At 60.7% G+C, this 27,598-nt stretch overlaps 1 protein-coding gene across 9 annotated transcripts in view; it reads left to right on the forward strand.

Annotated features, from left to right (window-relative positions):
* The window catches only part of Adgrl1 (adhesion G protein-coupled receptor L1), a 42,800-nt gene extending 16,857 nt beyond the window's left edge, over nucleotides 1-25,943 (forward strand). The window contains exons 1-22 of one of the 9 annotated variants that reach the window (XM_076847323.2): nucleotides 2,108-2,251; nucleotides 5,866-5,975; nucleotides 11,585-11,669; nucleotides 12,810-13,610; nucleotides 14,482-14,796; nucleotides 15,333-15,436; nucleotides 15,664-15,849; nucleotides 16,164-16,202; nucleotides 16,306-16,489; nucleotides 16,759-16,881; nucleotides 17,395-17,609; nucleotides 17,870-18,040; nucleotides 18,469-18,678; nucleotides 18,751-18,971; nucleotides 19,166-19,232; nucleotides 19,680-19,771; nucleotides 20,396-20,564; nucleotides 22,479-22,607; nucleotides 22,796-22,892; nucleotides 22,988-23,116; nucleotides 23,282-23,299; nucleotides 23,750-25,943. In XM_076847323.2, the coding sequence (XP_076703438.1) occupies nucleotides 2,182-2,251; nucleotides 5,866-5,975; nucleotides 11,585-11,669; nucleotides 12,810-13,610; nucleotides 14,482-14,796; nucleotides 15,333-15,436; nucleotides 15,664-15,849; nucleotides 16,164-16,202; nucleotides 16,306-16,489; nucleotides 16,759-16,881; nucleotides 17,395-17,609; nucleotides 17,870-18,040; nucleotides 18,469-18,678; nucleotides 18,751-18,971; nucleotides 19,166-19,232; nucleotides 19,680-19,771; nucleotides 20,396-20,564; nucleotides 22,479-22,607; nucleotides 22,796-22,892; nucleotides 22,988-23,116; nucleotides 23,282-23,299; nucleotides 23,750-24,492 (4,278 nt within the window). In that variant the 5' untranslated portion in view covers nucleotides 2,108-2,181 and the 3' untranslated portion in view covers nucleotides 24,493-25,943. Of the gene's footprint in view, nucleotides 1-2,037; nucleotides 2,252-5,865; nucleotides 5,976-7,334; nucleotides 7,897-9,278; nucleotides 9,381-11,584; nucleotides 11,670-12,250; nucleotides 12,309-12,809; nucleotides 13,611-14,481; nucleotides 14,797-15,332; nucleotides 15,437-15,663; nucleotides 15,850-16,163; nucleotides 16,203-16,305; nucleotides 16,490-16,758; nucleotides 16,882-17,394; nucleotides 17,610-17,869; nucleotides 18,041-18,468; nucleotides 18,679-18,750; nucleotides 18,972-19,165; nucleotides 19,233-19,679; nucleotides 19,772-20,395; nucleotides 20,565-22,478; nucleotides 22,608-22,795; nucleotides 22,893-22,987; nucleotides 23,117-23,281; nucleotides 23,300-23,749 lie in introns of those variants that run through there. The other 8 variants (XM_077109397.1, XM_076847340.2, XM_076847314.2 and 5 more) reach the window with 8 other exon arrangements.
* Nucleotides 25,944-27,598: the final 1,655 nt, after the last annotated feature.

Consider the following 27,598-nt stretch of genomic DNA (forward strand, 5'->3'; position numbering starts at 1 on the left):
GGTGGAAGGGACAGTGTCCGGTTGTGCCCCAGGGCCTTGACCCTGGGCTGGTCAGCGAGCAGCGCCAGCCCCCCCGGCACCCGCGTTCTCTGCCCATCTGGGTTCTGCCCGGCAGTCCCAGCTGGGCCAGGAGGGGCCGCCTCCACCCCCAGACCCATCTGAGCCAGCCCTCCACCCCCGGCCTCCCTCCCAGGGAGCTAAAATTAGACAAGGAAGCAGATGGTGCTCGAGGGGCACATGTAGAGCTTTCTCCCAATGGGACTTAACTCACCCCAAAAAACCCCAGGGCCCAGCCCTCGCAACCCCTTGGAAACCCCGCTGCCTCTCTGCAGGGGGCGCTCCTGGCTCCACTGCCCGATGCACAGACTTTGAGAAGCCCCTCGCTGCACCCACAGATGACGTCCCCATCAGCATCTGGGTCACCCTGTGTATTCACTTCCCTCCACACCCTCTAAACCCTGGCTAGGACCAGTGTCCAGGAAGGTGGCTGTCCCAGGCTGGCCGAGCTGTGTCCTCTGGCCCGCACAGTCTGAACCCTTCCCCTCCCCCTCCACACGCTGCTTGCACACACAGCACCCTGGTCCCTCCAAAGGCCCTGGGGAGGGGAATTGTTTCTACTGCTCCTGGTGGGGGAGGGCAGAGGCCCACAGACTTGGGTGGCACGGGGCCACTGGCCAGGCGGCGTGGCAGCCGCTGAGCTAGGATTTCAAGACAGGCTGTTTGGATCCTGAGTCCAAGCTCTTGATCCCAGACCCAGCAGGATGCCACCCCACCTGCCCAAGGTGTGCTCCTGTTCCCTCATCACCACGGTGACTGGGAGGGTTCCCAGGAAAACGGGCCCGTGGAGGACCAGCAGTGGCTGTCCAAACTTCAGCATGCATCAGAAGGACCTGGTGGGCACGGTGCCCCAAAGGCTCCTGCTCTCAAATTTTGAGACCCACCCAGGGTGGGACTCCTGGGCCACAGCCTTCCTGGTTGGGAAGTGGCAAAGCCAGTCTCTGTGGTTCTTCCAGAAACCTGAGCACAGGCCTGTTCCCCCTGCTCTTCCCGAGACCCCGTCTGACACCAGCTGCAAGTCTGGGGACCCCCATACCACACTCAGGTCTGGTAGTTCACTAGAAAGGCTCACAGAACTCACTGGAACTCACCAGAAGCACACATTGCAGACAGAGTCAGACCAGCCTAGGAAGAGGCCAGGAAAGTTCCACGCACGGAGCTTGCAGTGTCCCTCCCAGGGGACTGTGGACAGCACTGATTCCCCCGTCACAGCGCGTGACAGTGTGCACAGTGTACTGCTGACCAGGGCAGCTTGGTGGAGCTTGGTGCTGGGTCTTTATTGGGGCTCCATCAAGTAGACGTGGCCGGCTGACACCGTGCCACCTGACCCCCAGCCCGAGTGGCATTGCAGTGGGCTCGTTTGCTAGGGCTGCTGGAACATCGCACCACATTTGCGTGGTCAGCAGCAGAAAGGCCCGCGCACAGCTCTGGAGGCCAGGAGGCCAGGATGAAGGGGTGGGCAGCGCTGGTTCCTCCCGAGGCCCCTGGCCCTGGCTTACGATGGCTGCCCTGTCCTGGGTCCTCACACGGCCTGCCTTGGGTCTCTGTACCCAGATTCTCCTCTTTTATAAGGACCCCAGAAGTATCGGTTGGGCACGGGCCCACCCCAGTGGCCTCATTTTAACTTGATTACCACTGTAAGACAGTCACGTTCTGTCCCGTTCTGAGGTCCTGGGGATTGGGACTTCAGTGTGTGAATATGGGAGGTGGGGGACACAAATCAGCCCATAACAGCAAAACTCGCCCCTCGGCCCCCGGCCCCCGGCCCCCAGGACAACTGGTGCTTCCTATCCATCAGGGGAGGCGCTCCAGGGACCTGGAGGGCACGGCCATGGCCTTGGGGCCAGGTTCTTCCCCCGGGGCCTGCACGCCAGGAGCACCTTCCTAGCGCCAGCTCCAGGACACAGCAGAACTGGAGGTGGTGCCTCCCGGGGACGGGGACGCAGGCCCCAGTGTGACGCAGCCCTGCCCTCCCCACAGGCCTGAGCCGGGCCGGGCTCCCGTTCGGGCTGATGCGCCGGGAGCTGGCGTGCGAAGGCTACCCCATCGAGCTGCGGTGCCCAGGCAGCGACGTCATCATGGTGGAGAACGCCAACTACGGGCGCACCGACGACAAGATCTGCGATGCCGACCCTTTCCAGATGGAGAACGTGCAGTGCTACCTGCCGGACGCCTTCAAGATCATGTCGCAGAGGTGAGCGTCCCGCGTCCCGCGTCCCCCACCACCACCCGCTGGGCACCGCCGTGGCCTCTCGCACTCACACCTGTCTCCTGAGCACCTGTGAGGTGCTGGCCCTCCACAGACAGCCAGTGAGACCTGCCCTGGCTCCCCGCGCTGGCCTGTCCCCCGCCACCACGGACCTACGCCCTTAAACACGGACTCAGGCCCGCCGTCCCCAGAAGCTCCAGTGGCCGGGCAGGTGGGAGCTGGCACAGGAAGCGCCAGGGCAGGACAGGCTGGGACGTCCACGTAGAGGGGGAGAGCCGCGGGGCAGACCCCAGGGCAGGCAGGCTCCCCGGGGTGGACGCCTGAGGCCCGCGTCGGGAGTGTGCCCGAGGGTGACGATGGCAGGGTGCGGCCCTGTGTCTCCGCGCTTCTGTGTCTGTCACCTTGACGTGTGTCTGTGGGTGCTTGTGATCATGTTGAGTGTGCGTCTGGGTGTGACGGGCCTGTGAGCAGGTGTGTGTGACTGTGCCCTGTGTCTGGGCTCGCGTGCTTCAGCGCGTCTGTGCTGAGCCTGCCGGATCGCGCCTGTCGGCAGGTGGACGTGTGTCTGAGCTGAATCCGTGTGACCGTGAGGGACCGTGTGTGTGTGTGTGTGTGTGTGTGTGTGTGTGTGTGTGGCGAGTGCATTCGTGTGTGGCTGGCTGGGTTTCTTTGAGTGTGCATTTTTGTGACTGGGGGTGTCCCAGGCGGGGGCACCATGTGAGCAAGACTGCACAAGCCACCCGGACCCACCCAGTCCACCCAGGGCTTTTCCTGTGACTCACACCAGAACCTCCTGCGACTCCAAGGCCCCCTCTCCCCAGCGCCCCGGGAGCGCCCACTCTCCTCACTGCCCTCTGGCTGCTGGTCACGGCCGGCCGGCAATCCCGGAGATCAGTCAGACCCCATCCCTCCCTGCCCAGCCCGCAGAGCCCCACCTCCCCTGCTGCCCCTCGCTGCTCCCCACTGGCCCCCGTCCCTGGCTACGGCCATGCCGCCCTCCTCCCCACCAGCACCAGGCAGCTTCCGGCCCGGGGTCCTTCTGGGCTTTGCACTTGCTGTGCCCTCGGCCTGGAATGCTGTTCCCTGACACCCAAACAGCCCTCACTGTCCCTTACTTGTGGCTTCCTTACCTAACGCCCTCAGCGAGGCTTGCGAGCCCCTCACCTGCAGGGCCCGCAGCCTCCCACCAGCCCTGGCTCCTGGCTCTGCCCGCCGTCCTGGCTGCCTCTGATGTGTTCCCTCGTGTGGCGTTTCTGCTCCTTTCACTGGCTCTCCCCTGGGGACAGGAGAGGTTTTTTTTTGTCCATCGCTGCTGAGCCCACGGCCAGGTATACAGCAGGCACTCACTAAATGTTTGCCAAATGCCTGAGAGAATCCAGGGTCCACCCCAGGTCCTGTAGTCTAGGAGAAAAGGGAGGGAGGGCCGGGCCAGCTCGCTGGGGAAGGGTCATGGAGATCCTCCAGGAGTGTCAGGCGGTGACAGGTGCAGTCAGGGGACTAGGGCCGATGGGCTGGCTGGAGCTGCCTCCATCCTTGCCACGTCTCTGACCCTCCAGTCCTGCCCCTCCTGCCTTTCCCGTGTCCTGACGCTGCCCGTCCAGCCTCCGGCCTTTGCTCCTCCTGGGGGCCCTCTCCCCCGCCCTCCAGGTTCTCCCCACTGACCTCATCCATGCAGCACCAGCTTCGGGTCTGGTGGCCTCCGCCGTCTCCACTCCTGGCACAGTGCCTGCCTTGGTCACAGCCCCTGGGGTCACTGGGGCCCAGGGAGCGGGGTGGGCCTCCTGAGCCACGTGTGGGAGATGCGGCGCCATCTCTGCATCTTACCTCAGCCCCCAGCCGGCTGCTCTGCTGTCAGAATCCACAAGCTCGTTGCATTAGTTAGGGTGACGGGTGGAGCTCCGCAGCTCTGAGAGGCACCCCAGGACAGCTGACCTGAAGGGTTCCTTGTTGGGAAGACCCCGTGCACCTGCTTCCCCTGTCCCGTGCCTCTGCGCCCGGAGCCCAGCTCTGTACGGCGCCCCTGCCCAGCCTCTCCTGGTCGCTTAGAACTTGGTCACAGGTCCCTCCGGTTCTAGAGGGGCCGGGGTATGGAATCTTAGCTGGAAGTGTCAGGAGTACTTTGGTTTTTATCCTTTTAAGTAAGGCAACGTGAGATTAACTATTTTATGCATTTATTTGCTTAGTTTATTTTGGGGGTGGGAATTGAACCCAGGGTATCGCATATGCCAGGCAGGGCTCCAACACTGAACTACACCCCCAGCTCTCTTTATTTTTAGCTGATCAAAATCAACCATTTTGAGTGAACATATTCAATGACATTTAGTACATTCGCAGTGTTTGTATTTATCATAAGACTCTTAGCCCTTTCCCTACTTAGTTCCAGAACATTCCATCACCCCAAAAGGGACATTCTATCACCTACACATTACTGTCACTCCCCTGCCCTCTTACCCTTCACTCCTGACAGCCGAGCAGCTTCCTCTCCCCGTGGATTGGCCTTGTTCTGGACGGTCCATGTAAACAGGGTCACAGACTGTGTGGTCCTGGTGTCTGGCTTCTTTTACTTAGTATCGCTGTCAAATTTCCTCCTTGTCACAGTAGGGATCAGCATTTCCTTCCTTTGAATGGCTGAATAATATTCCATTGCCTGGATGGGCCACCTTTCATGCCTTGGTCCCTTGGTGGACGTTGAGTTGTCTCCCTCTTTTGGTGGATGTGGGTAGTGCAGCTGTGAGCGTGTCTCTAGGATTTGCTTGAACACCTGCTTTAGGCCCTTTGGGGTGCACACCTAGCAGGGGATTGCTGGGTGACATGGAAACTCACTACTTTTGAGGCCAGTGTTGTTTTTTAAGAAGGGATGTGATTGGACCCTCCCATTCCCTGTTCCTGCCCAGTCTCCCACCAAGACACTTAGCTCTTCCCAGTGACTGGTTAGGGACGGGACTACAGGGACAAACAGGGCTCTGTCTGCTCCACATTATCATGAAGCCTCTCGATTCCTTCCTGCCCAGCCTAGATCTGGCCTTCTCTAAGGGATGGGGACTTTCTCTCTTAGGAAAGGGTACAGACGACAGTGAGAAACATCTCTTGTTGCTGTTGAACAGGTTTCCCTGAGAAGCCGGCAGGGCCGGGGGCTGAGCATCTCTGCTGGCTGTCCTGGCTCAGATCGCCCCAGGAGCACTGCCCGAGGGTGGGACGGGTTCACGAGGTGTGCTCGGCTACACAGCCACACACCGGGGCCCTTTGATGGCGAGCGTGCTTGCAGACCCGCTTCAGTGTGTCTCCCTTCCGTGAACGGCGCAGGGACTTTAACAGTTAACCTAGAGAGAAACTCCAAGGACGGAACAGAGCCAGAGCCAGGGTGAGAGTGCTGAGGGGTGGCTCTGGGGTGACTCCTCCACCCCAGCCCTGGGCATGATGCTGAGGCTGAGAGGAGGCGCAGCGGGCGTGCTGGGGAGCAGGCAGCGCTCGCGGGGGCCTCCAGGCCTGGTCTCATTCCCCTGGCACCTTCCTGATGTGAAGGTGTCCGTTCCTCTCCCGACCGGACCCCCACCCCAGGTCTAGCTGCTCCTCTGTAGCTCCTCCTCTCTCCTCCGCAGGTGCAACAACCGCACCCAGTGTGTGGTGGTCGCTGGTTCCGACGCCTTTCCTGACCCCTGTCCTGGGACCTACAAGTACCTGGAGGTGCAGTACGACTGTGTGCCCTACAGTGAGTCATCTTGTTCCTCACGCGAACGAACGCGGGCCCTTCCCCACGGAGCAGCAGCAAGGAGGTGCCCTCTCCAGCACACGTGTGCACATCTGGGAGGGGTCAGGCACAGGGTGACAGCCAGCCTGCCCCTCCCTTCCCACACATGCACACCTCTCCTAGACACTCTCATCCACACTGTGCCTGCTCCCCCCGCCCCACAGACCGCTCCTTTTTCAACCGTTACCCTGCCCCCTCACCCCACTGCTTCCTTGTCCCTCGCCTGTTGAAGCGCTCCTGTGCCTTCCTGGCACACTCTGTCACTCCTTTAATTTCTTGCCTCCCTCCTCACATCGCTTCCCTTTCCGACCTCCCTTATACACCTGCTCTTCCCTCTCACTCACCTCCCTTCCTCTTTCAACTTCCTGTCCTTTCTCATGTTCCCCCACATGCCCCAAGTCCTGCCCCTTCCCAGTCATGGAAGCTGGACTCTACCCCTAGAAACAGATTACCCTCTGAGACCTAGTGACAGAGCTGGTGTGAAGGGTGGAAGACCACTTTGACAGATTCCTATCTCCTGGTTGGTTTGCCCATTACAATGATAGCATTTCCTGTCTGCAAAGGAAGTGCTGCCATGTTGGATTGAGAGCTGCCCTCAGGAAGCCTGAGGAAGGGATCTGGGAAGCCAGGAGCCTGGCTGTCTTGCACCTGGATAAGGGGAGCAGACAAAGACAGGGTCTCTCCTCCTCAGCACCCCACCCTTAACATAACCCTCCTTTCCTGCCCTCTCTCTTCCCTCCCTCCTTCCCATCACCCCTTCCTTTCTTCCTCCTCACCTGGCTTCACAGAGCCAACCTGGAGATAGGGTCTCCAGGCAGAGGGGGGAGGAGGCAGGGCCACCAGGGTGTCTGAGTGAGGGCGGGCAGGGGAGCAGGAGACCCTGTGACTCTCCCTCCTCTCCCCTCCCACCCTGGCCTTCCTACCCCCAAACCTTTGATTTCTCCTCGCAGGTGACACACGCCGCTGAGGGAAAACTGGATCACTTATGTGCTTCCGTAACTTTCTTCTTTTAGTTTTCGCCCTTTCCTTTCAGCGCCAGAGGCCTTCAGCCACGTCTGAGGGGGATGTCCATCTGCTCCCTGAAGCCTCCCCACAGCACTGGGGACACCGCCCACCCCCGAGGCTGGGGCAGCAGGGTGGGAAGGGGGAGGCAGCAAGTGTAGAACAGGGGGGTGTCAGGTGGGCTCGAGGCTCAGCTGGGCTCTAGACTTTTCTGGCTCTGAAACCTGGAGCAAATGACTTAATTTCTCTGGGCCTCTACAGAAGGAGGCGTGAGTCCGGGAGATCATGTGAGAAGCTCCTGGCCCCAGGCCGGCCACACGGTCCGCTCCCAGGAGCAGAGTTTTGAGTGCCGAGTGTAAGCTCCCCGAAGGCAGAGGCTTCGTCTTCACCCCCCAGCGCCCAGCCCTGTGCCTGGCTCCAGATGTGCTCAGTAATGGTACGACGCTCCCCCGCCAGCTGAGCCTCCTCATTCTCCTGTGACTGTGGGGGAGGGGGTCAGCAGCTTCCCCAGTGCCTTGAGGAGTAGAGAGAATGTGGGAGTGAAGCCTCTGTGTGTCCCAGGGCTACTGTTGACAGCTGTGTGGCCTGGACCCTGGGGTTTCACGTCACTGAGCCTCAGTTTCCTCATCTGTAGGCAGGGTTCGTGAAGGACTGCCTGTGAGGCCCCCCACCGCATACTTCCCGGCACCTGATACGTGCTGGACACCGAGGCATGGTTTTTGTTGTGACTCCTCATGACCTCGTACCAGTCACTCTTATTGCTATGGCAATACAAATAGGAATAGCCACAGACGGTGAGCTCCTCCCGGAGCAGGCAAGACACAAGGCAGGGAGAGCTCCCGGGTCCAGGCAGAGTCCAAAGCCAGAAGAGGCCACTCAGGTACCGAGAAAAAGGGAGACCGCTGCAGGGCCTGGTGAAAAAGGGGCTTAGAGATGTCCTGGCGCTCAGTGCCCGTGAGTGCAGTCCTGGGACACCACGCACAGGGCAGGGGCAGCTGCCAGCCTGATGGCACACCCCTGGGTGTCCCGGGCAGGGCTGGCCACGCGTGCTCTGGGCAAGCAGAGCTGGTGGGCTGAGCTGAGCTAGCTGCCGGCCCCAGAAGAAGGGGGCTGGAGTTCAGGGGCACCAAGGCTAAGTGAGAAGCCAGGGGGGCTGGGAACTTGTCCCCAGTCCTTCCCTGAGCACGTCCTGAGTGCCAGGCTCTGGGTGAGGCGCTGGGTAGGGAGTCCAACTCCGCCCCTGCTCAGGCCTTCAGAGGGGGCCAGGGACGCCGAGCCTGGCGGGGAGCAGCCTGGGCGCCTCGCGGCCCTGGGCGTCAGAGGCTGGGTGACTCCAGTGCTGGTGAGGGTGGGTCAGGGCTGGATGGTAGGGGCTTCCACGGGGAGGGGACGCTGGATGTGTGAGGATCCCAGGCCACTGGACTAACGCTTGTTTTGCTTTGCAGCTGAGCACAGTCTAACCGTGCCCCTTCCTCCCCCAGGTGCCGCCCGCCCACCGAGGGCAGCGGGCAGGCGCGGAGTTCTGGGCTCCCGGGCCCTGGGTGGGCTGGGCAGAGAAGCTGAGCCTGGGGCTTGCCCCCAGGGGAGTGTGGGAGCGTGTCTGCCCCCCATGTCCTGCCCAGTCTGTGTCCTTCACCCCCGATTCTCTGCCTCTGTCTTGCCCACCCGGCCTCAGAGGCCTGGAGGCATCTGCCTGTCTGCCTCTCTGTCCTTCTGTGTCTGGCTCGGCCGCCCTCTCTCCGTGTTTGTTTCTGAGCTGTGAGGGTTGCGGGGAAGGCAGCTGGACTTGGGCGAGGCCTGTACCAAGGGGAAGGAGTTCAGCCTGTTCTCTTGGCTGGGAGGGGGTGCCCAGGCCCCAGGAAACACTGAACCCCTTATCCCACCGGGCCCCTGGTTCTAGCAGGAGGGCAGCAAGTGGGGTGGGAGGGGAGCCTCCTGGCTCCTCCACTCCCCGGTGCCCCCCAACCAGAGCCCACCTCCCAGCTGGGACTCTCCCCCCTGCCGCCTGCACTGGGTGCTTGCACTAGGTGCACTAGGGCTCTCTCCTCCAGCCTGCCTACACCCTGCCCTGTGTCTCTCTGTCTCTCCCCTCCCTGTGTCCTCCCGTCCTCTCTGACTGTCTCCCGAGAGCACCCTCTGGCCCCACTCTACCCCAGAGGAAGGGACTGGGGGGCGGGGGCTGAACTGGTGCTACTGAAGGGGTTGGGGAAGCAGGAGCGAGGAAGGACAGGAAAAGGGGGCGTGTGGCCAGAAAAGAAACAAAAGCAATTTAATCTCTTTTTTTTCTCTTTTTTCTTGCACATTTTTTTTTCAATTTGTTTTCTCTCTCTCTTCCGATGCTTAAAGTAGAAGTGGAGCAGAAAGGTAAACGCACTGTTGCCAATGCTAACCCCTAACTCACACTTTGTTCCACCCGTACCATACTCATGTGACCCGCCCCCTCCCGGCCCTTTCTTCTCCCCACCCCCACTCAGTCCAGTTGCTACCCCCTCCCCAGGGGGTCCTCCCGGTGGGGCCAGCCCTGGCCATCTCCACCCTCCAGATACCCGCGGCAGCTCCTCTCTGAGCTCGGGCAGGATCCTCTCTGCCTCCCTCCCTCTCTCTCTTGTCTCTCCTGTCCCTCCTTCCTCGTCCCTGGCCTTTGCGGGGACCTGGCCTCTCTCACTTCTTTTGCCTCCCTCAGGAGAAGTGTGTAAGCATCCAGGGTGGGGGGGAGGGCTCCCTTCCCCAGCCCCCCACTGGGCACCGGGTGAACTCTCCCTCTCCTGTCTCTCTCTCCTTCTCTCCCCCTCCCCCTGGCACCTTCTGCAATGTGTTCCTGGTTCAGGGAGGTGGGCTGGAGGGGACACCTTGTTTTCCTCCTCTTTCTTGGGCTCCTGTGGCTTAAGATCTTCTGGTTGGCGTCTCGAGGCCCAGAGCTGTTGTGGAGCACGGAGCACCAGTCCTCCCACCCCGCCCCACCCCCGCCCTGGCCAGCTGGGGTCCTGTCCCGGGGAGGGCTGTCCACTGTCCGCAGTCCCCAGCCCCGGGAGGGGGCAGCCTGCCAACACTGGGGAGGGGCGGGGGCGGGCCTCCTGGGGAGGGAGTGCGGGCGGGTGTTCTGTTTCTCTCACACTTGCAAAGCTGCAGTCAGGGTTTCTTCTGGGCTGTTGTGGTCAGAGGACCAGGGAGGGGGCGGGTGGGGGCACAGTCGTGCACCGGGGACTTCCACAGGCACCGTAATTTCTTGCAGAGAGCTCCAGGTGGATGGGGCTGTCTGTTGGGGTGGGCGCTATGGCTGCAGGGTTTCCAGGGTGGCATATTGGAGATGATCATTTCCTCCCCAGGAAGTTTCTAAAATTGAAGTTCTAAGGTGGATGGCAGACGCAGGGATGAGAGGGCTTTTTAGGACCCTTTTGGCCTTGAAATTACGGTGGTCTGTGGAGCATCCCCTGTGAGGGAGGTGGGGGTCCCTCTGAGCTGCTCCCCTCCGCATCCCACGCCTCCCCCATCTCAGGCCTGGGCTGACGCCCGGCTACCCCCTGCCCTCCTGCTCCTGCTCTCTCCTGGAGGCTCCGCCCACTGCACCGGCCACTCTTCTTGCAGGCCCTTGGCTTGGAAACCGCAGCACTGGATCTCTCCTCTTGGGGGGTGGGCTGGGATGGGGAGGGGAGAGCAGGTGTTGGGAGCTTGGTGCTGGGAGGGGTCCTTGCTGTCCAAGGCCCCAGGCAGTCCCTTCCTCGACTCTCCCCCTTCCCCGGGGATGACCTCTAACTGTGTTTTTCCTCCCCTGACCCCTTCTGACCGCTCAGGCTCTGAGACCTCCCAGCATCCCCTTCACACACACAAATATGTGGGCCTGGTTGCCACACACCTGGCAGGAGGGCTGGCAGGGGTCCCAGTCGGGCAGAGGGGAGACCCTGGGGCACAGAGGAAGAGGGTGAAGGCCAGGTGTGCTGGACAAAGGGTGCAGGTCCACCTGCCAGGACCTCAGGAATAGGGAGATGGCTGGGCCCCAGGACCGAAGCCAGGGTTGGTCTGGCTTCAGCCGGCTCTGGGCCCCAGGTTCCACTCCTCCACAGAGGGGATGTGCTCCTGGCAGCTCTGTGCCTGGGGACTCCAGAGCCAAGCTGTCCCCATGCTGTGAAGGGAGGGCTGCACACGCCCCACCCTCGCTGAAGAGCAAGGGTGGAGGTGGACACCAAGGAACAGCTCCAGCCCCAGCCCCTCTGGTCACTGGGGTTGTCCCACAGGATGTTGCCAAGTCCTAGCCCTCCCTGTCCCCCTTGGGGCCAGCTGCTTTGGTGACAGGCCAAGCAGGAGCAGAGAATTCACTGCAGACCCCATCCCAACCCTGAGCCCCTATCAGCCTGTTCTGCTAGCGGGGGAGAGGCGGGCGCCAGCCTTCCTGGACGGAGGGCCATCTGGCCCCACTGGACTCTGGGAGGAGGAGGAGGAGGGGCTTGGCCTCACTGACCCGCTGGATCAGTAAGGGATAGGCTAGCAGCAGGTGGTGCTGGGATGTGAGGGGCAGGGCGGGCAGGCCAGCGGTGGCCAACGAGATGCAGTTGAGGTTTTCCTCTTTTCAGGGAATGGGGGGGTGGGGCGGGGCCCCCCACCTTTCTGACATCAGCGCTGCCTTGGTCCCTCCTCCCGAGCCGGGGATGGTCGCAGGTAAATCGGGGTCCGGGCAGGGGAGGCGGTGGGGCTGGTGGGGGTGGGCTGGGTCTTTATCCTAGCACCTGGTTCCCTCCCTTGCCCCCTCCAAGCTGGACCTGGGACTGCCCCCCGAAGGGACCCTCAGTCGGGCCTGGGCCTTGGAGTGAATTCTCTGCTCACCCCTCTCTCCTCCGCCAGCGCTAACCCTTTCTTCCCAGGTGGTCTCCGCGCGCCTCCCTCGGAGCCAGGACTTCATGGAGCCCCCTTGTCTCTCTTCCCTCCGCGCAGCTCTCCTCACCCCTCCCCTCCCCAACTCTCCCGGGAGTCCCGTCACTCTCCATGTCCCCACCCACCCCCACACCCTGTGCACCAGTGTCAGTGTCTGCTGTTGAGCCCAATCCCAAGAGAGACCCTGCCGGCTGGGGGCAGGGCTGGGCACCCTGAGGGAGGGGCTGGACTCCTCCCTAGCCTAGCCGGGACTGCCTTGGCTACCAACTTCTGGGGTACTGGGTGGGTGGGGAGCACAAGATGCATCAGGAGCTCCAGGACAGTTGGCGCCCCATGCCTCCCCAACCCTGGAGTGGGGATGCTCCTGACGCCCACAGTGGTTATGGAAACACCCATCTACCTTGCAGCTTTTGCAGGAGGAAGAAGGTGTAAAACCAAGTAGTCTGTCCTGGTGTGGTTGGTGAAGGATGGGACCCCGGAGCCCAGCTCTTCCATGGGGGCAGGGAGGAGGGACAATGGCCAGGGGCTGACCCCTGGAACCGCAAGGCCATGAGCCACTGCCATAGGGAGAATCCCCCTCCCCTTCAATCACACCAGAACCAGCTCTGGGAGGGGTCTTGCCAACCCCCTCATCCCCAGCCTGTGGGGTCTCTAGCAGCCAGGAAGGGAAGAGGGCACTGCCTCCCTGCACTAACCCTGCTCTTGATGGCCTCCAGGGTGACAGCTCCAGGGACAGGGGCAGCTGGGCAGGGCGGGGGTCCCAGCCCAGAAACCCCCTTCCCATCACCAGCCCTACCAAGCAACCATGACTGCAGCAGCAGGAGGGGACGGCCTGCCCCCCCCCAGCCCTGTGACCAACTTGCCTCTCTCTTCTCTCTCCCCCTCTCGCCTCTGCTCCTCCATCTCGCCCCCACCTGCCCGACCCAGTCTTCGTGTGCCCAGGGACGCTGCAGAAGGTGCTGGAGCCCACCTCTACACACGAATCGGAGCACCAGTCAGGCGCGTGGTGCAAGGACCCTCTGCAGGCTGGTGACCGCATCTATGTCATGCCCTGGATCCCCTACCGCACGGACACACTGACCGAGTACGCCTCGTGGGAGGACTATGTGGCCGCGCGCCACACCACCACCTACCGGCTGCCCAACCGAGTGGACGGCACGGGCTTCGTGGTCTACGACGGCGCCGTCTTCTACAACAAGGAGCGCACGCGCAACATCGTCAAGTACGACCTGCGGACGCGCATCAAGAGCGGGGAGACGGTCATCAATACCGCCAACTACCACGACACCTCGCCCTACCGCTGGGGCGGCAAGACGGACATCGACCTGGCTGTGGACGAGAACGGGCTGTGGGTCATCTATGCCACCGAGGGCAACAACGGGCGGATGGTAGTGAGCCAGCTCAACCCCTACACGCTGCGCTTCGAGGGCACGTGGGAGACGGGCTACGACAAGCGCTCGGCGTCCAACGCCTTCATGGTGTGCGGCGTGCTCTACGTGCTGCGCTCCGTGTACGTGGACGACGACAGCGAGGCGGCCGGCAACCGCGTGGACTACGCCTTCAACACCAACGCCAACCGCGAGGAGCCCGTCAGCCTCGCCTTCCCCAACCCCTACCAGTTCGTCTCCTCTGTCGACTACAACCCTCGGGACAACCAGCTCTACGTCTGGAACAACTATTTTGTGGTGCGCTATAGCCTGGAGTTTGGGCCACCGGACCCCAGTGCTGGTGAGGATGGCTCACTTCTAGGCCAAAAGCCTGCTCGATTTGGTTCCCCCATCCCTTGGTCCCAGGGTATGGGGGGCCCTGAGGTCTTGGGGGTCTGGAGGTGGGCTCAAACGTGAACCATGGAGATAAAACAAAGAAAGCACTTCACAGTTGTTAACTTATGTGATGCTCATGGTAGAGAACACAGGGATTGTTGCCCCCATTTTACAGACAAGGAAACTGAAGCACTGGGAGGTTAGAGGCTTGCTGACCTGAGGGTTCGAACCCAGGAGTCTGGGCTCCTAACCACTGAACTGCACTGCCTAAGCCAGGGAGCTTGGGCACATTTTGCCTGGAGCCCTTGGGTCCCCAGTATCTGTAAAGCGGGATGGAGTGGAGCTGCTGATGGTCAGCAGGGCCAAGGTCCATCTGCAGGTTCATTTCACCCCCCCCAGCTGTCCTGCTCCAGCCCTGAGCAGCCCTGGGGCTCCAGGGGGCCTTACCTAATCCAATTTCTTTTGCAAAAGGGCGGGGACTCAGGCCCCCAGAGGGAAAGGGGTGTCACCAAGTAACGGAGACCAGAACTAGAACTAGAACTTGGAGGGCGTTGGCTGGTTCAGCCCCTGGTGCCCCTCCTCCTGCACTCCCATCTGTCTGGAGCTTCCTCAGACCCAGAGCACATGTTTGCATGTTTGGTGCCTTTTGATGCTTGACACAGTCCCGTGAACATAGGGGATCTCTGTGAGCACAGAGGCCAGGGGAGGTGGGCTCCTAGACCAGGTGGGCAAGACCTCCCACCTTATCAAGTGAGGAAGGTGCTGGGGTGGCTGGGGACGATGGGCCTGGGACCTGAGTCTGGGCTGACGCTGTCTTGTACCCCTCTGCCTTCCAGGCCCAGCCACTTCCCCGCCCCTCAGCACCACCACCGCAGCTCGGCCCACGCCCCTCACCAGCACAGCCTCACCCGCGGCCACCACCCCGCTCCGCCGAGCTCCCCTCACCACACACCCGGTGGGCGCCATTAACCAGCTGGGACCAGACCTGCCTCCAGCCACAGCCCCTGCCCCCAGTACCCGGCGACCCCCAGCACCCAATCTGCACGTGTCCCCTGAGCTCTTCTGCGAACCCCGAGAGGTACGGCGGGTCCAGTGGCCGGCTACCCAGCAGGGCATGCTGGTGGAGAGGCCTTGCCCCAAGGGGACTCGAGGTGAGTGTCGGGGCTGCGGCCACCTGCTAAGGCTGGCCAGGGAGGAAGGGGACTTGCAGCTTAGCACAGACGCACTTGCCTGTCTTTCCTCTGGAGTGGGGCTCTGAGGACAGGGCCCAGTCCCCCCACCCTGCGGGCACAGCAGCAGCTCAGTCAGGTGCCCTAGCGTCACCTGCAGGCCTGCGGCTCCTGGCCTCAGCTGAGGTGGAGTGGCCAGTGGCAGGACAAGCAGATGAGCATCCGAAGTGTCCAAGGCGGCAAGGACACATGCTCTTGGGACTAAGTGGGGGAGAGGCTTCGTGGAGCCGGAGTAGGCTTTGCTGGAGGTTCTAACTCTGGTAGGCAAAGGCAGAAGGGGCGCTAAGGGAGAGAGGGGGGCTCGCGTCGCCGTCCGGCCTGCCTCACGCCTGTGTCCTTGCCCCTCACCTTCTCCTCACCTACCCACGCCCCACTGTCTCCTCCTTTCCCCATCGTTGACCCGTCCTCCCCTCCTTCCCTTTGGCTCCCCTGTCCGTCCTGTCCTTCTGTCCCTACAGGAATTGCCTCCTTCCAGTGTCTACCAGCCCTGGGGCTCTGGAACCCCCGGGGCCCTGACCTCAGCAACTGCACCTCCCCCTGGGTCAACCAGGTGGCCCAGAAGGTACCAGCAACCGCTGCCCCTCAAAGGCAGGCACATTTACTCGGTTCCTGGGCCCTGGACAGTTGGATCCAGGGCCCAGCAGGGGTAGAGGGAGCTACTGGGGAGACAGAGGGGACGGCAGCCCTGGAAGGGAGGGGCTGAGCAGGCGGGGCGTGTGGAGAGAGGATGTGGGGGCGTGGACAGCTCCTGACAGACCTGGGGTCCCCCTTCCTCCCCACCTCACGCAGATTAAGAGCGGAGAAAATGCAGCCAACATTGCCAGCGAGCTGGCCCGCCACACCCGGGGCTCCATCTATGCCGGGGACGTCTCCTCCTCTGTGAAGCTGATGGAGCAGCTGCTGGACATCCTGGATGCCCAGCTGCAGGCCCTGCGGCCCATCGAGCGCGAGTCAGCGGGCAAGAACTATAACAAGGTGGGGCCCCTGGCAGGGCTGAAGGAGCATGTCCCCAGGGGCTCCCGAAGTGGCTGAGCTGGTACCTCCAGGTGGGGCAGCAGCCCCTCAGCACCTTGACAGAGAGGAGGGACCCCAGGGGCCCTGGGTGTCATTCCTGGGCTGCCCTGAGTGGTCCTAGGGGTTGTGGGTCCCTGAGGAATGTCTCTTACTGATGACCTGGTCCCAGGTTTGTGGTAGGAACAGAAGAGTGGGCTGCCTGGGCCCTAGTGGAAGAGGGTGAGGTCAGGGCAGCGGTGCCCGGGGCTGGCCTGACCCGCCTCCATCTCTCCTAGATGCACAAGAGAGAAAGAACCTGCAAGGACTATATCAAGGTGAGACACGTGGGCTCACACTGTGAGGACCAGAGGCTCAAGCTGAAGGGAAAAGGGATGGACGCGGAGAGGAGGTGACTCAGTGCTGTCCTCGCCCATGCAGGCTGTGGTGGAGACGGTGGACAACTTGCTCCGGCCAGAGGCACTCGAGTCCTGGAAGGATATGAACGCCACGGAGCAGGTCCACACGGCCACCATGCTCCTGGACGTCCTGGAGGAGGGCGCCTTCCTGCTCGCGGACAACGTCAGGGAGCCTGCCCGCTTCCTGGCTGCCAAGCAGAATGTGGGTGAGCGTTGCTGTCACCCCATCATCTGATCATCATCCAGGGCCCCACATCCCAGGCACTTCTTCCTTCCTGGTCCCTGTCCCGTGGCCAGGCGTGGGAACTGGAACAGGACTCCCAGTCTGACCTCCGTCCCCACCACACCTGTATATCTTGCACCCTGGGGCCTGCCCAGTCCAGAGCCTTGGGAAGAGGCTGGTCTCATGCGACAGCCTGAGCCTGTCTGGGGACAGACCTTAACAGTGTACTCCCTGCCACCCCCACCCCCACAGTCCTGGAGGTCACTGTCCTGAACACAGAAGGCCAAGTACAGGAGCTGGTGTTCCCCCAGGAGTACCCCAGCGAGAACTCCATCCAGCTGTCAGCCAACACCATCAAGCAGAACAGCCGCAATGGTCAGTGTCCCTGACGGGGGTTCTCGTGGGGGGACCGTGTGTACCACTCGGCCCTCCAGCCCTGCGTTAGCTCTGCCAGTCTATGAAGGGCGTAGGTCTGGAACCTCCGTCAGGCCTTACATGCTCAAACCGGCGTAGAACCTCAGGGAATCTGTGGGCCCTTAAAGCCTGGGTCTGCAGGGCTGCTTCCTGGGCAGCAGCCCACCTGGCCCTCAGAGCTCAGAGAGGACTATGCCATTGGGGACTAAGACTCAGAGAGGATAGGGGCTCACCCCAGGTCACACGGGGAGTAGGAGTGGGCCAGAGAACTGGCCCTGTGTGTCCTGGCCACCATGCTGCTGCCAGACTGCCTAGAGCCTATCAGTGGTCTCGTGGAGAGGGCTCCCTGAACCCGCCTGCCTGCGCCATGGCCTGCCTCAACGCTTCTGTGGCCAGCATGGCCGAGGGCTGTGGAGCCAGTCGGGGTGCCGGCCGAGGCCTGCCATCCCGTCCCACTGTGCCTGTGCTCCCCAGGGGTGGTCAAAGTTGTCTTCATCCTCTACAACAACCTGGGCCTCTTCCTGTCCACGGAGAATGCCACGGTGAAGCTGGCGGGCGAAGCAGGCACAGGTGGCCCTGGGGGCGCCTCCCTGGTGGTGAACTCCCAGGTCATCGCGGCCTCCATCAACAAGGAGTCCAGCCGCGTCTTCCTCATGGACCCTGTCATCTTCACCGTGGCCCACCTGGAGGTGAGCAAGGCACTCCCTCCCTTCCTGGACTGCATGTCCCTCCTACCGTGCTCACAGCCCCCCTAGGAACAAGCTGTAGCCCCCCTTTAACCGCCCTCAGACCCCCACCTTAGCAGCTTGAACCATTTCTCCTCTAAGGTCTGACCATCATCCAGGGCCCCATGTCCCAGGCACTTCTTCCTTCCTGGTCCCGTCCAGTGGCCGGGCGTGGGGGCTGGAACAGGACTCCTGGTCTGACCCCCGCCCCCACCACACCACAGGCCAAGAACCACTTCAACGCTAACTGCTCCTTCTGGAACTACTCGGAGCGGTCCATGCTGGGCTACTGGTCGACCCAGGGCTGCCGCCTGGTGGAGTCCAACAAGACCCACACCACGTGTGCCTGCAGCCACCTCACCAACTTCGCTGTGCTCATGGCTCACCGAGAGATCGTAAGCTGGCCGGCGCTCTGCCTGGGGCTGGTCCGGCTTTGCATGGCATCCTAGAGCGCGCAGCATGGGCGGTGCTGGGAAGGCCGGCCTTTAGGCGTGGGGGGCCACCAGTCCTGCCTGGGGTGTGAGGCCAAGCATCTGGTTCTCTCTGGTCATGGTCCCACCTTCTCCCAAGACACTCTGGAGAAGCAAGTTGGTGTCACCTTTGTCATCTCTCCACCAGCCTTCCAGAGCATGAGGAAGTGAGCGCGCCGCCTGCAGAGGGGTGGGGCTCGCAAGGTGGCTGGGTGGACGGCACTGCAAGTCCCTTTGACCCACGACCTTGCCGGGGCCTTGCCCACAGCTGGCGCCTGGCTGAGCCCTGAGCATGCCCCGTGGTGTGTGCAAAGCCAGAAGCCCTGAGCATGTCCCCTGCTCCTGTCCCCCAGTACCAGGGCCGCATCAATGAGCTGCTGCTGTCAGTCATCACTTGGGTGGGCATCGTGATCTCCCTAGTCTGCCTGGCCATCTGCATCTCCACCTTCTGCTTCCTGCGGGGTCTGCAGACAGACCGCAACACCATCCACAAGAACCTGTGCATCAACCTGTTCCTGGCCGAGCTGCTCTTCCTGGTCGGGATAGACAAGACTCAGTATGAGGTGGGCTGGGCCTGGGCCGGGGCGCGGGGGGTGGCACCGCTGGCACGCCCTCACCTGTGGTCCTCCCCGCAGATCGCCTGCCCCATCTTCGCCGGCCTGCTGCACTACTTCTTCCTGGCTGCCTTCTCCTGGCTGTGCCTGGAGGGTGTGCACCTCTACCTGCTGCTGGTGGAGGTGTTTGAGAGCGAGTATTCCCGCACCAAGTACTACTACCTGGGGGGCTACTGCTTCCCAGCCCTGGTGGTGGGCATCGCCGCGGCCATCGACTACCGCAGCTATGGCACCGAGAAGGCGTGAGTGTCCCACTGTCATCCCCTGGGTTTCCCCGACCTGGCTCTCTGCTCAGCAGCACCTCTGGGCTAGGTCTCTTGGGCCACTGGCCGGTCTCCTTTTGCTAGAGGCTGCAGCCAGCAGAGTCTGGCCTCCCAGGGTCCGGGGGGGAAGTGCCTCTTGAATTCTCTCCACTCTGGTCTTATTTCCTTCACAGCTGCTGGCTGCGAGTGGACAATTATTTCATCTGGAGCTTCATCGGACCCGTTTCCTTTGTCATCGTGGTAAGTTGGACAGTAGCACTGCCAGCACTGGGGCTCCTTCCTTCATCCAGGCTAGCCTTGACCCTCGCCCTGAGAGGTGCTAGTTTGAAACCATGTCAGAATTGAGCAGCCAGGGGCTGGGGACTCTCCACTGGTAGAGTGCTTGCCTTATCCTGCACAAGGCCCTGGGTTCAATCCCCAGCGCCACAAAAAAAAAAAAAAGAATTGAGCAGCCAGCCAAGAGCACAAGGCAGACTGGCAATTGTGATCTAAGCCCCTGGTGCGTGGCAGGCTGTGTCCTGTCCTCTCCGTGCCTAGGCAGTCAGCTAACTGCAGTACAGCAAGCACTTTGGGGTTCTCCAGCAGGAGGCCCTGAAGAAGAGGGGTTGAAGCTAAGGCTTGAAGGCCTCAGCTCAGTAGGGGAGGTGGGGAACCCTCACCAGCCCCTTCCCCTTGCACTGCCCCCAGGTGAACCTGGTGTTCCTCATGGTGACCCTGCACAAGATGATTCGAAGCTCATCTGTGCTCAAGCCCGACTCCAGTCGCCTGGACAACATTAAGTGAGTCTCTTCTCCTCACACCCCTGCCCTGGGACCCCACCATGGGCCTAACCTCTCCCAGGGTTTCCTGAAATGTGATTTTAAATATCAAGACGGATGGGTTCACTTTGTACCTACTTAATGAGAAAGCACAGTGATAGCCCTTCCAGCCCTTGCCATCGGGGGCGTAACTGCCAAGGGTGAGGCCAGGTTCAGAACATGAGTCCACTTGAAGGCAATTAAAAGAAAAATAGAGAGAGGGTGTAGCTCAGTGGTAAAGTGCTTGCCTGGCATGCCAAGGTCCTGGGTTCCATCCCCAGTACTGGGGGAAAAAAGAAAAGAAAAGAAAAATGGGCTATAAAATGTAGTTTAAGTGGTTTGGAAAAATTACCAAAATGATTCAACCATCGAGGGAGTGACTGAGGTCTGCACACTCTGACTTGGACCCAGTGCTTCCCCACCAGGCCCGGCTGGGTTAGGAGCGTGGAGGCCTATTCAGCCCCAAGCTGGATCTTTGCAAATAGTGCCCAGCCCACCCCAAAGCCCCTCACACCACATGGGGGCATCAGGGCTCTGGGGGAGGCCTGGGCTACAGCTGTCTCTCCTGGAGGGTACTTTGACCTGTCTGTCCCCCCGCACCCCCAGATCCTGGGCCCTGGGGGCCATTGCGTTGCTCTTCCTGTTGGGTCTTACCTGGGCTTTTGGCCTCCTCTTCATCAACAAGGAGTCAGTGGTCATGGCCTATCTCTTTACTACCTTCAACGCCTTCCAGGGGGTCTTCATCTTCGTCTTTCACTGCGCCTTACAGAAAAAGGTGAGATCGGGGGCCTGGGGTGGAGCTCCTCAGACTTTTTCGGTCTCAGGCGAGGCAGGCAAGGGCAAAGGGAACTCAGGCACCTCTTTGAGCCTCCAGTGTGTATCACAGGTGCAACAGCTTAGGAGCAAGAAGGCAGGACAGACAGCTGGCGGGCTTGCTCCCACTAGTGTGGGGCCCGCGGTGGGAGACGACTGGGCATCTTCCAGATGGAACGTTCCCTCTTCAGTAGTTCTAGAAAGAACTGTGAATTCTGTGGTGATAGAAAGGTCCGTTTTTAAATAAATGTGTTAAAATCCAGATCTTAAAAAAACATCTATGGAGAAGAGCAGCGAGGGAGTTTGGAGATGGGCTTGCAGGCGGCACACTGAGGCCAAAGTTGAGGCACTGAGCCAAGGCTCTTAGGCTGCATCCTGAAGGCAGTGAGGGGACATGGTCAGGTGGTTGTTGGGCTGCAGTGGGGAACAGCAAGGTCGTTGGGATAGCGGAAGCAAGACCCTAGAATCCCTGTGCAAGGAAGGTTGACCCTCTTTCTGCTCCACTCAAAGCCATCCTGTGGGCTGGGGGCAGGGCTCAGTGCTAGAGCCCTGGCCCAGCATGCATGAGGCCCTGGGTTCCACCCCACCCACTAAAACACACACACACACACACAGAAGCCTGTCGGATGGCTCACCCAGACAATCATCCTGGAGTCCTTGCATGGCAAGGTCCTTACAGGGACCCCAGGCCCATACGTTGGACCACCCCTGTTGGCTCCCTCCCCCTCTGCCCTCACTCACTTCTACTCTCCTGGCCACCTAGATAGGACCCTCCTCCGGACATGGCCCTCTTCCTCCCTTGGCCTGATGTCCTTCCCCAGGTATCTGAGGGTCTGCTACTTATTTCTTGGCCAAGACATCTGATTCGTAATGAGGCCTCCGCGGTCTATTTCCACGCACACTAATACACACGCGCCAGCACTGCCCAACCCCCTTCCCAGCTGCAGTTCTCTCCATGGCACCTATCGCTGTCCGACACGCTGCATGGCATTCAGGTGCCCCTCTGTATCCCCAGGTTCTGCATCTGCAGATGTGACCAGCTGCCCATGAAAATACTCGAGAAAAAGAAACTGCTCAACATGTACAAACTTTTTGTTGTTATGCCCTAAACAATACACTAAAACAGCTATTTACGTAGCACTCACATTGTATCCCAGTGTATCCAAGTAATCTAGGGATGACTTAAATATTTATGAGAGAGGGCTTGGGGATGTAGTTCGCGGTAGAGGGCTCACCTAACCTGCCTGAGGCCCTGGGTTCAATGTATGTACATATATGTATGCATACGTGTGTGTGTGTGTGTGTGTGTGTGTGTGTGTGTGTGTGTATGGGACGATGTGCAAAGGTTATGCAAATACTATGCCATTTTATATAAGGGATTTAAGTATCTGCTGATTTTGGTATCTAAGGAAGGTCCTGGAACCAATCCTCCAAAGATACCAAGGAACAACTGGTGTTTATATTTTTATCCACATTCTGTCTCTGTCTGCTAAGATATAAGCACTGCGAGGTAGGGATTTGTTCCCACTGTGTGCTTTACTTTTCCAGGGGCCAAAACTCTGCCTGGCACATAGCAGATGCTCATTAAAGAGCTGCTGAGTTTGTGAATGAATGAATGAGAAATGGTTAGTGGAGGTGGAGAAAAGAAGATAGGCCCAAGTGAGAAGAGAGTGAGAGAATGTGTGAACAGTTGGCTTTTGGGGGACAGATGACAGCAAGTTTTCTGTGGCCTGCCAGGCACTGAAACAGGGAACATACCCTCTGGGAGCTCAGTCTCTGGACTCCCAGGGCAGCCTGTTCTCCAGCCACCCTGTGGTGTCTGGATGACAAAGGAGGTTGGCATCTCCTGATAGCTGACTGTCCCCTCGTCCCCCAGGTGCACAAGGAGTACAGCAAGTGCCTGCGTCACTCCTACTGCTGCATCCGTTCCCCACCAGGGGGTACTCACGGCTCCCTTAAGACCTCAGCCATGCGAAGCAACACCCGCTACTACACAGGGACCCAGGTACTGGGGCAGGGCAGGGCAGGTCACCAAGCAGGACTCCCTGGGACTGAGTATTGGAACTTAGAACCCAAAGGGCAGGGGAGTGCCTGGCCTGGGTCTTCAATGGCGTTCATCTGGAAAGCAGTCTCAGAGTGATGCTGGAGGGTGGGTGGCCCTAGGACCCCCTCATGCCTGGGCTATGTTCCCAGAGCCGAATTCGGAGGATGTGGAATGACACCGTGAGAAAACAGACGGAGTCCTCCTTCATGGCAGGCGACATCAACAGCACCCCCACCCTCAACCGAGGTGAGAAAGCAGCCTTCTGTCCTGGCTCCTGTCCCTCAAAGGCTCTTGGCCCCAATGTCTTGGGGCTTCCTTGTGACCTCTGAACCCTTGGGCAGGTACCATGGGGAACCACCTACTGACCAACCCTGTGCTGCAGCCACGTGGGGGCACCAGCCCCTACAACACCCTCATCGCGGAGTCAGTGGGCTTCAATCCCTCGTCGCCCCCTGTCTTCAACTCCCCAGGTGAGGGTGCTCTGAGGCCGAGCGCTGGGGGAGGCAACAGCCCAGGGGGGAGGCCGCCTGGGGTTTGGTCCAGAGGGGTCCAGTTCAGGTCCCTGGACTTGGGCTTGGACTCTGCATTCTAACTTACTCTCACCTCCTCCTTCTCTCCTGGTTGGCACCTTGCAGGGAGCTACCGGGAACCTAGTAAGTATGACTCTTTATGGTAACTTTTCCAAAGCTGGCAGAGGAACAATTAGTGGCCTTCTCAGATGGTCTCCCTTAGGGACGAGGGGAACTCACAATGCACTCCTGCCCAGCACAGTCTGTGGCATGGCCGCTGAGTGGATGTGGTCATGGTTTGGGCCTTCGGTGGGGAATAAAGGTGATCAGGTTCTGAGCACAGTTAACCAGGCCTCCTCATACTGCAGAGATTCTGAACCTCCAGTTGGGAGGGGCCCCCCAACTTACTGCGGGGCTGTTGTCCCTGTAGCAGGTGAGGAAGAGAGGCAGTGTGAAACTGAAGTCCCCAGAGGACAGGGGCGAGCCAGGGAAGACCCAGTCCAACCAAGCTTCCCCTTCTCCAGTGACTGCACCCTTCTCCCTGCCGAGGCAACCAGGCCCCTGTCCTCCTGACCTGCCCCTTCTGCCCTGCAGAGCACCCCCTGGGAGGCCGGGAAGCCTGCGGCATGGACACCCTGCCCCTTAATGGCAATTTCAACAACAGTTACTCCTTGCGAAGTGGGGATTTCCCTCCAGGGGACGGGGGCCCGGAGCCACCCCGAGGCCGGAACCTGGCCGATGCTGCCGCCTTTGAGAAGATGATCATCTCGGAGCTGGTGCACAACAACCTGCGAGGCAGCAGCAGCGGGGCCAAGGGCCCTCCGCCACCCGAGCCCCCTGTGCCACCTGTACCAGGGGGTGGTGGTGAGGAGGAGGCCGGTGGGCCCGGGGGTGCTGACCGGGCGGAGATCGAACTTCTCTATAAGGCCCTCGAGGAGCCACTGCTGCTGCCCCGGGCCCAGTCGGTGCTGTATCAGAGTGACCTGGATGAGTCGGAGAGCTGCACAGCGGAGGATGGCGCCACCAGCCGGCCCCTATCCTCCCCTCCGGGCCGGGACTCCCTCTATGCCAGCGGGGCCAACCTGCGGGACTCGCCCTCCTACCCGGACAGCAGCCCCGAGGGGCCCAGTGAGGCCCTGCCCCCACCCCCACCCGCACCTCCTGGCCCCCCCGAAATCTACTACACCTCGCGCCCACCGGCCCTGGTGGCCCGGAACCCCCTGCAGGGCTACTACCAGGTGCGGAGGCCTAGCCATGAGGGCTACCTGGCAGCCCCAGGCCTCGAGGGGCCAGGGCCTGATGGGGATGGGCAGATGCAGCTGGTCACTAGTCTCTGAGGGGACCTCATGGACCAGGGGCTGGTGGCCCAGGCCAGGGAAGGAACCTGGGCGGGGCTCTGGTGGGAGAGGGAGATTGATGGAGGCAGTGGCTGGTGGGCCACTCTCTCCACGCACCCCTCGGCCATGGGCCCCACAGTCCCCTCAATGGGCTCTGATGTGGAGGCCCAAGGTGCCAGGGTTACAGACAGGGTTTCCCACCAGCCACGCGCACCAGCTCTATCTGGGGGAAGTGCAGTGAGGAGGAGCCCAGAGTCCCCCAGGGAGTGAGGAGGGAGATCCGCAGGGTGCAGCCCACTTCTGACTCCTCCCTTCCCCTATCCCTCCTGTCCCCTGGAGGGAGTGAGGTTGGTTCCCTTGGGTGGAGGGCAGCTTCTGAGGTTGCCAGAAGCCCCACTGGGTCCAGCCCGCCAGCTGCTCTTCTCTGGCTGCACCAGAAGGGAGCAGAGGGGCAGAAGGACAGACAGGCTCCTCCTGCACAGTGGTTTCCTGCTCCCTGGATGTGGGCCTCTGGCCCAGGGGAGACGGGCAGTGGCCGCTGGTGGTTTAAAGGTTGAACTTTCTCCGAAGCTCCTTTCCCCTTGCTGTTTGTCCCCGCCTCCCAGCAAGCCTGCCCCCTCAGCCCTCCAAGAGTGCACCCAATGACCCCCTCCCTTGGGGTGACTCCTGATGAAGCACAACTCCCCGCAGGGCCCCTAGCCCACAGGGGTGGCCATATTTGGGCAGTTCCCAGTCCTGTGGGCTCAGCTATCTGGGGAGCAGATTTTGGGTCTGGATCTCCCTGGGGAGTGGGTCCTGGGCTTGGATCTTTCCCTAGGGGGCCCTCTTACCCGTTCCTCTCCTCCTCCTCCTCCTCCCCCATTGCTGTAAATATTTCAACGAAATGGAAAAGAAAAAAAAGACAAAAAAAAACCACAAAAAAACAAAAACAGAAAGAAAGAAAATCTCATCACTTGAAGCCACCGGGCACCTGCGGCCCAGGCCAGCCCGGACTTTCTCCGGAGCAGAGCAGCACCGCGGCCCGGCAGCCAGGACTTCTCCGTGTATGTGCATCCCAGCCGGGTGGGCGGGCCGCCAGAGCAGCTTTTTACAATCCAGAGACAGAGTTCTAACAAAATCGAGAAGCAACAGCGAAACAAAGAACCCGTTTCCTTCCCGGCACCCGTCCTGTCACCTCCTTTCCTGCTCTGTCTGCCCCTGGCATCAGTCAGCCCTCCTGGGGCGTGTACCTCACTGCCTGCCCCAGGCCAGAGGCCTGTCTCCCCTCCCCTCCCCACTGGCCCGGGGGAGACACCCTCGCACCCAAAGATGCTTTTGCCAAGATGGCTGCGCTACCCCTTTGAGTTCCTGCTTCGTGTATATTGCTTCTGGGACTCAGGCAGGCAGGGAAGAGGAGGCTGACTCACCATCTGGAGAGGTGGATGCGGGAAGAGCCGGGGGGAGTAGAGGACAGAGGGTTTGATGGTGGAGGTGTGGCTGAGGGAGGGTGGGTTGGTGTGAGGTGGTTTTCTCTCCGGGGGAGGAGGGGACAGGTGAGCCATCACGTTCCCTTCCCCCTGCAGGGGAGGCAAACCAGGGACCAAGCCTGGGGTCAGGACGCCCCTGTCCTGAGACCTCTACTGCACACTCCTAGCACCCGGACGCTCCAGGCTTGGGATGCGTCCTGATACCTGCCCCGTCCTCTCCAGCCCGTCAGCCTGGCCTTCCCCAGACCCTTGCCCCAACTCTTTGGGGGTAGCGCAGCCCCATTGCCACCCTAGCGCAGCCCCTCATTGCCATTTCCCCAGAGGTGGCCCCCACCTCTGCTCTGACCTCTCTTGCCCCTCCCTCTTTTCTCACAAGTGCCATGAGTTTTCAAACATCTTTGGGTCTCAGCCTGCTGCTGCCATGAACTTCTTTGGGTTAAGGGGGAGGGGCTCTAGGAAGGAACTGGAGGGAAGGGGACAGGTAGGTGGCTGGAGGGACCCTTTTTGCTGCTAGAAAGCCCCCTTCCCTCTCCTGGGGAGCTGGGGCTGGCTTGTCCCCATCAATTAGGGGAGAAGGGGTCAGACCAAAGATGGTGGTTTGTCCCATGTAGGGGAAGAGATGAGGGGAGAAGGTGGGGTCGAGTTCCATCTCTGGCTTTTTCCAGTAAAAAGTCTTAACCCATTTCACCAGAAGAGCATGGGTGAGGGCTAGACTAGACGGGGACGGAGAGGGAAGACGGGGACAGCGCTGTCAGGCAACTCCACGAGGAGGTGGGTGGACGGCTCCCTGGCCCTCGCTTGACTTCACTGGGCCTGGGGCTCACTCTGGAGGGCGGCTAGCGTCCGTGAAGGGCCGGCCTAGGGGAGACGGAGTTGGCCCAGACCAGGCCTGAGACTGCCTCCATCCAACGCCAGTGAGAGGGCTGGGAGGCCGAGAGCACCCAGAGGGGCTGGGAAAGCATCGGAGTCCTGCCTCCTCTCCCCTGGCCAGCCCTGCCCATCTCTCCAGACGACAATCACAGGGAGAGAGGGTGTAGCTGGGCCCTTGGTTCCCCTTCCCAGCTGGAATCAGTCACCAAGGTGGTAAGGAGGCCTCAGAGCTGTGTGGCAGGGCCCCCTGGTGGGGCTGGACACCACTGCAGTCCAGCGCAAAGCCACCCAGACAGCCTAGGTGTCCCCCCACCCCAACCAGACCTGGTGCCTTGACGCCCCCACGGTATAGAGAAGGGTCTTGGTCTCCTCTCCTCCCTTCCTTGAGCTCCTGAATTCATTTGCTCCTAAATCTTACCAATTCTTTCTCTCTGGATTTTCCTTTTGGGTTTCCGGCCCTCCCTCTCTGTCTCTGCCTCTCTCCCGTGTCTCTCTCGCTGTCTCTGTGTTCCTCTTTCTACTCTCATCCTCAACTTCTCTCTGTTCATTCGGGCCTCCTCCCCCTCCCACACCCCCGAGTCCTTCCCTCTTTGGTCTCCTTTTCGATATGCCAAACCAATTTTGGGTCGAGTGCATTTAACGAGAACAAAACAAAAGGCTCATAACAAGAACGTTTCAGAAAAAAACAAAAAGTTTTAAAAAAATTGTTGAGTCAAAAAGTCAAACAATAAAGAAATTAAGATTTCTTGGAATGACAAGAGTGGTGTGAA

This window comes from Callospermophilus lateralis, chromosome 1 (genome assembly GCF_048772815.1).
Source record: "Callospermophilus lateralis isolate mCalLat2 chromosome 1, mCalLat2.hap1, whole genome shotgun sequence".
Lineage (NCBI taxonomy): Eukaryota > Metazoa > Chordata > Mammalia > Rodentia > Sciuridae > Callospermophilus > Callospermophilus lateralis.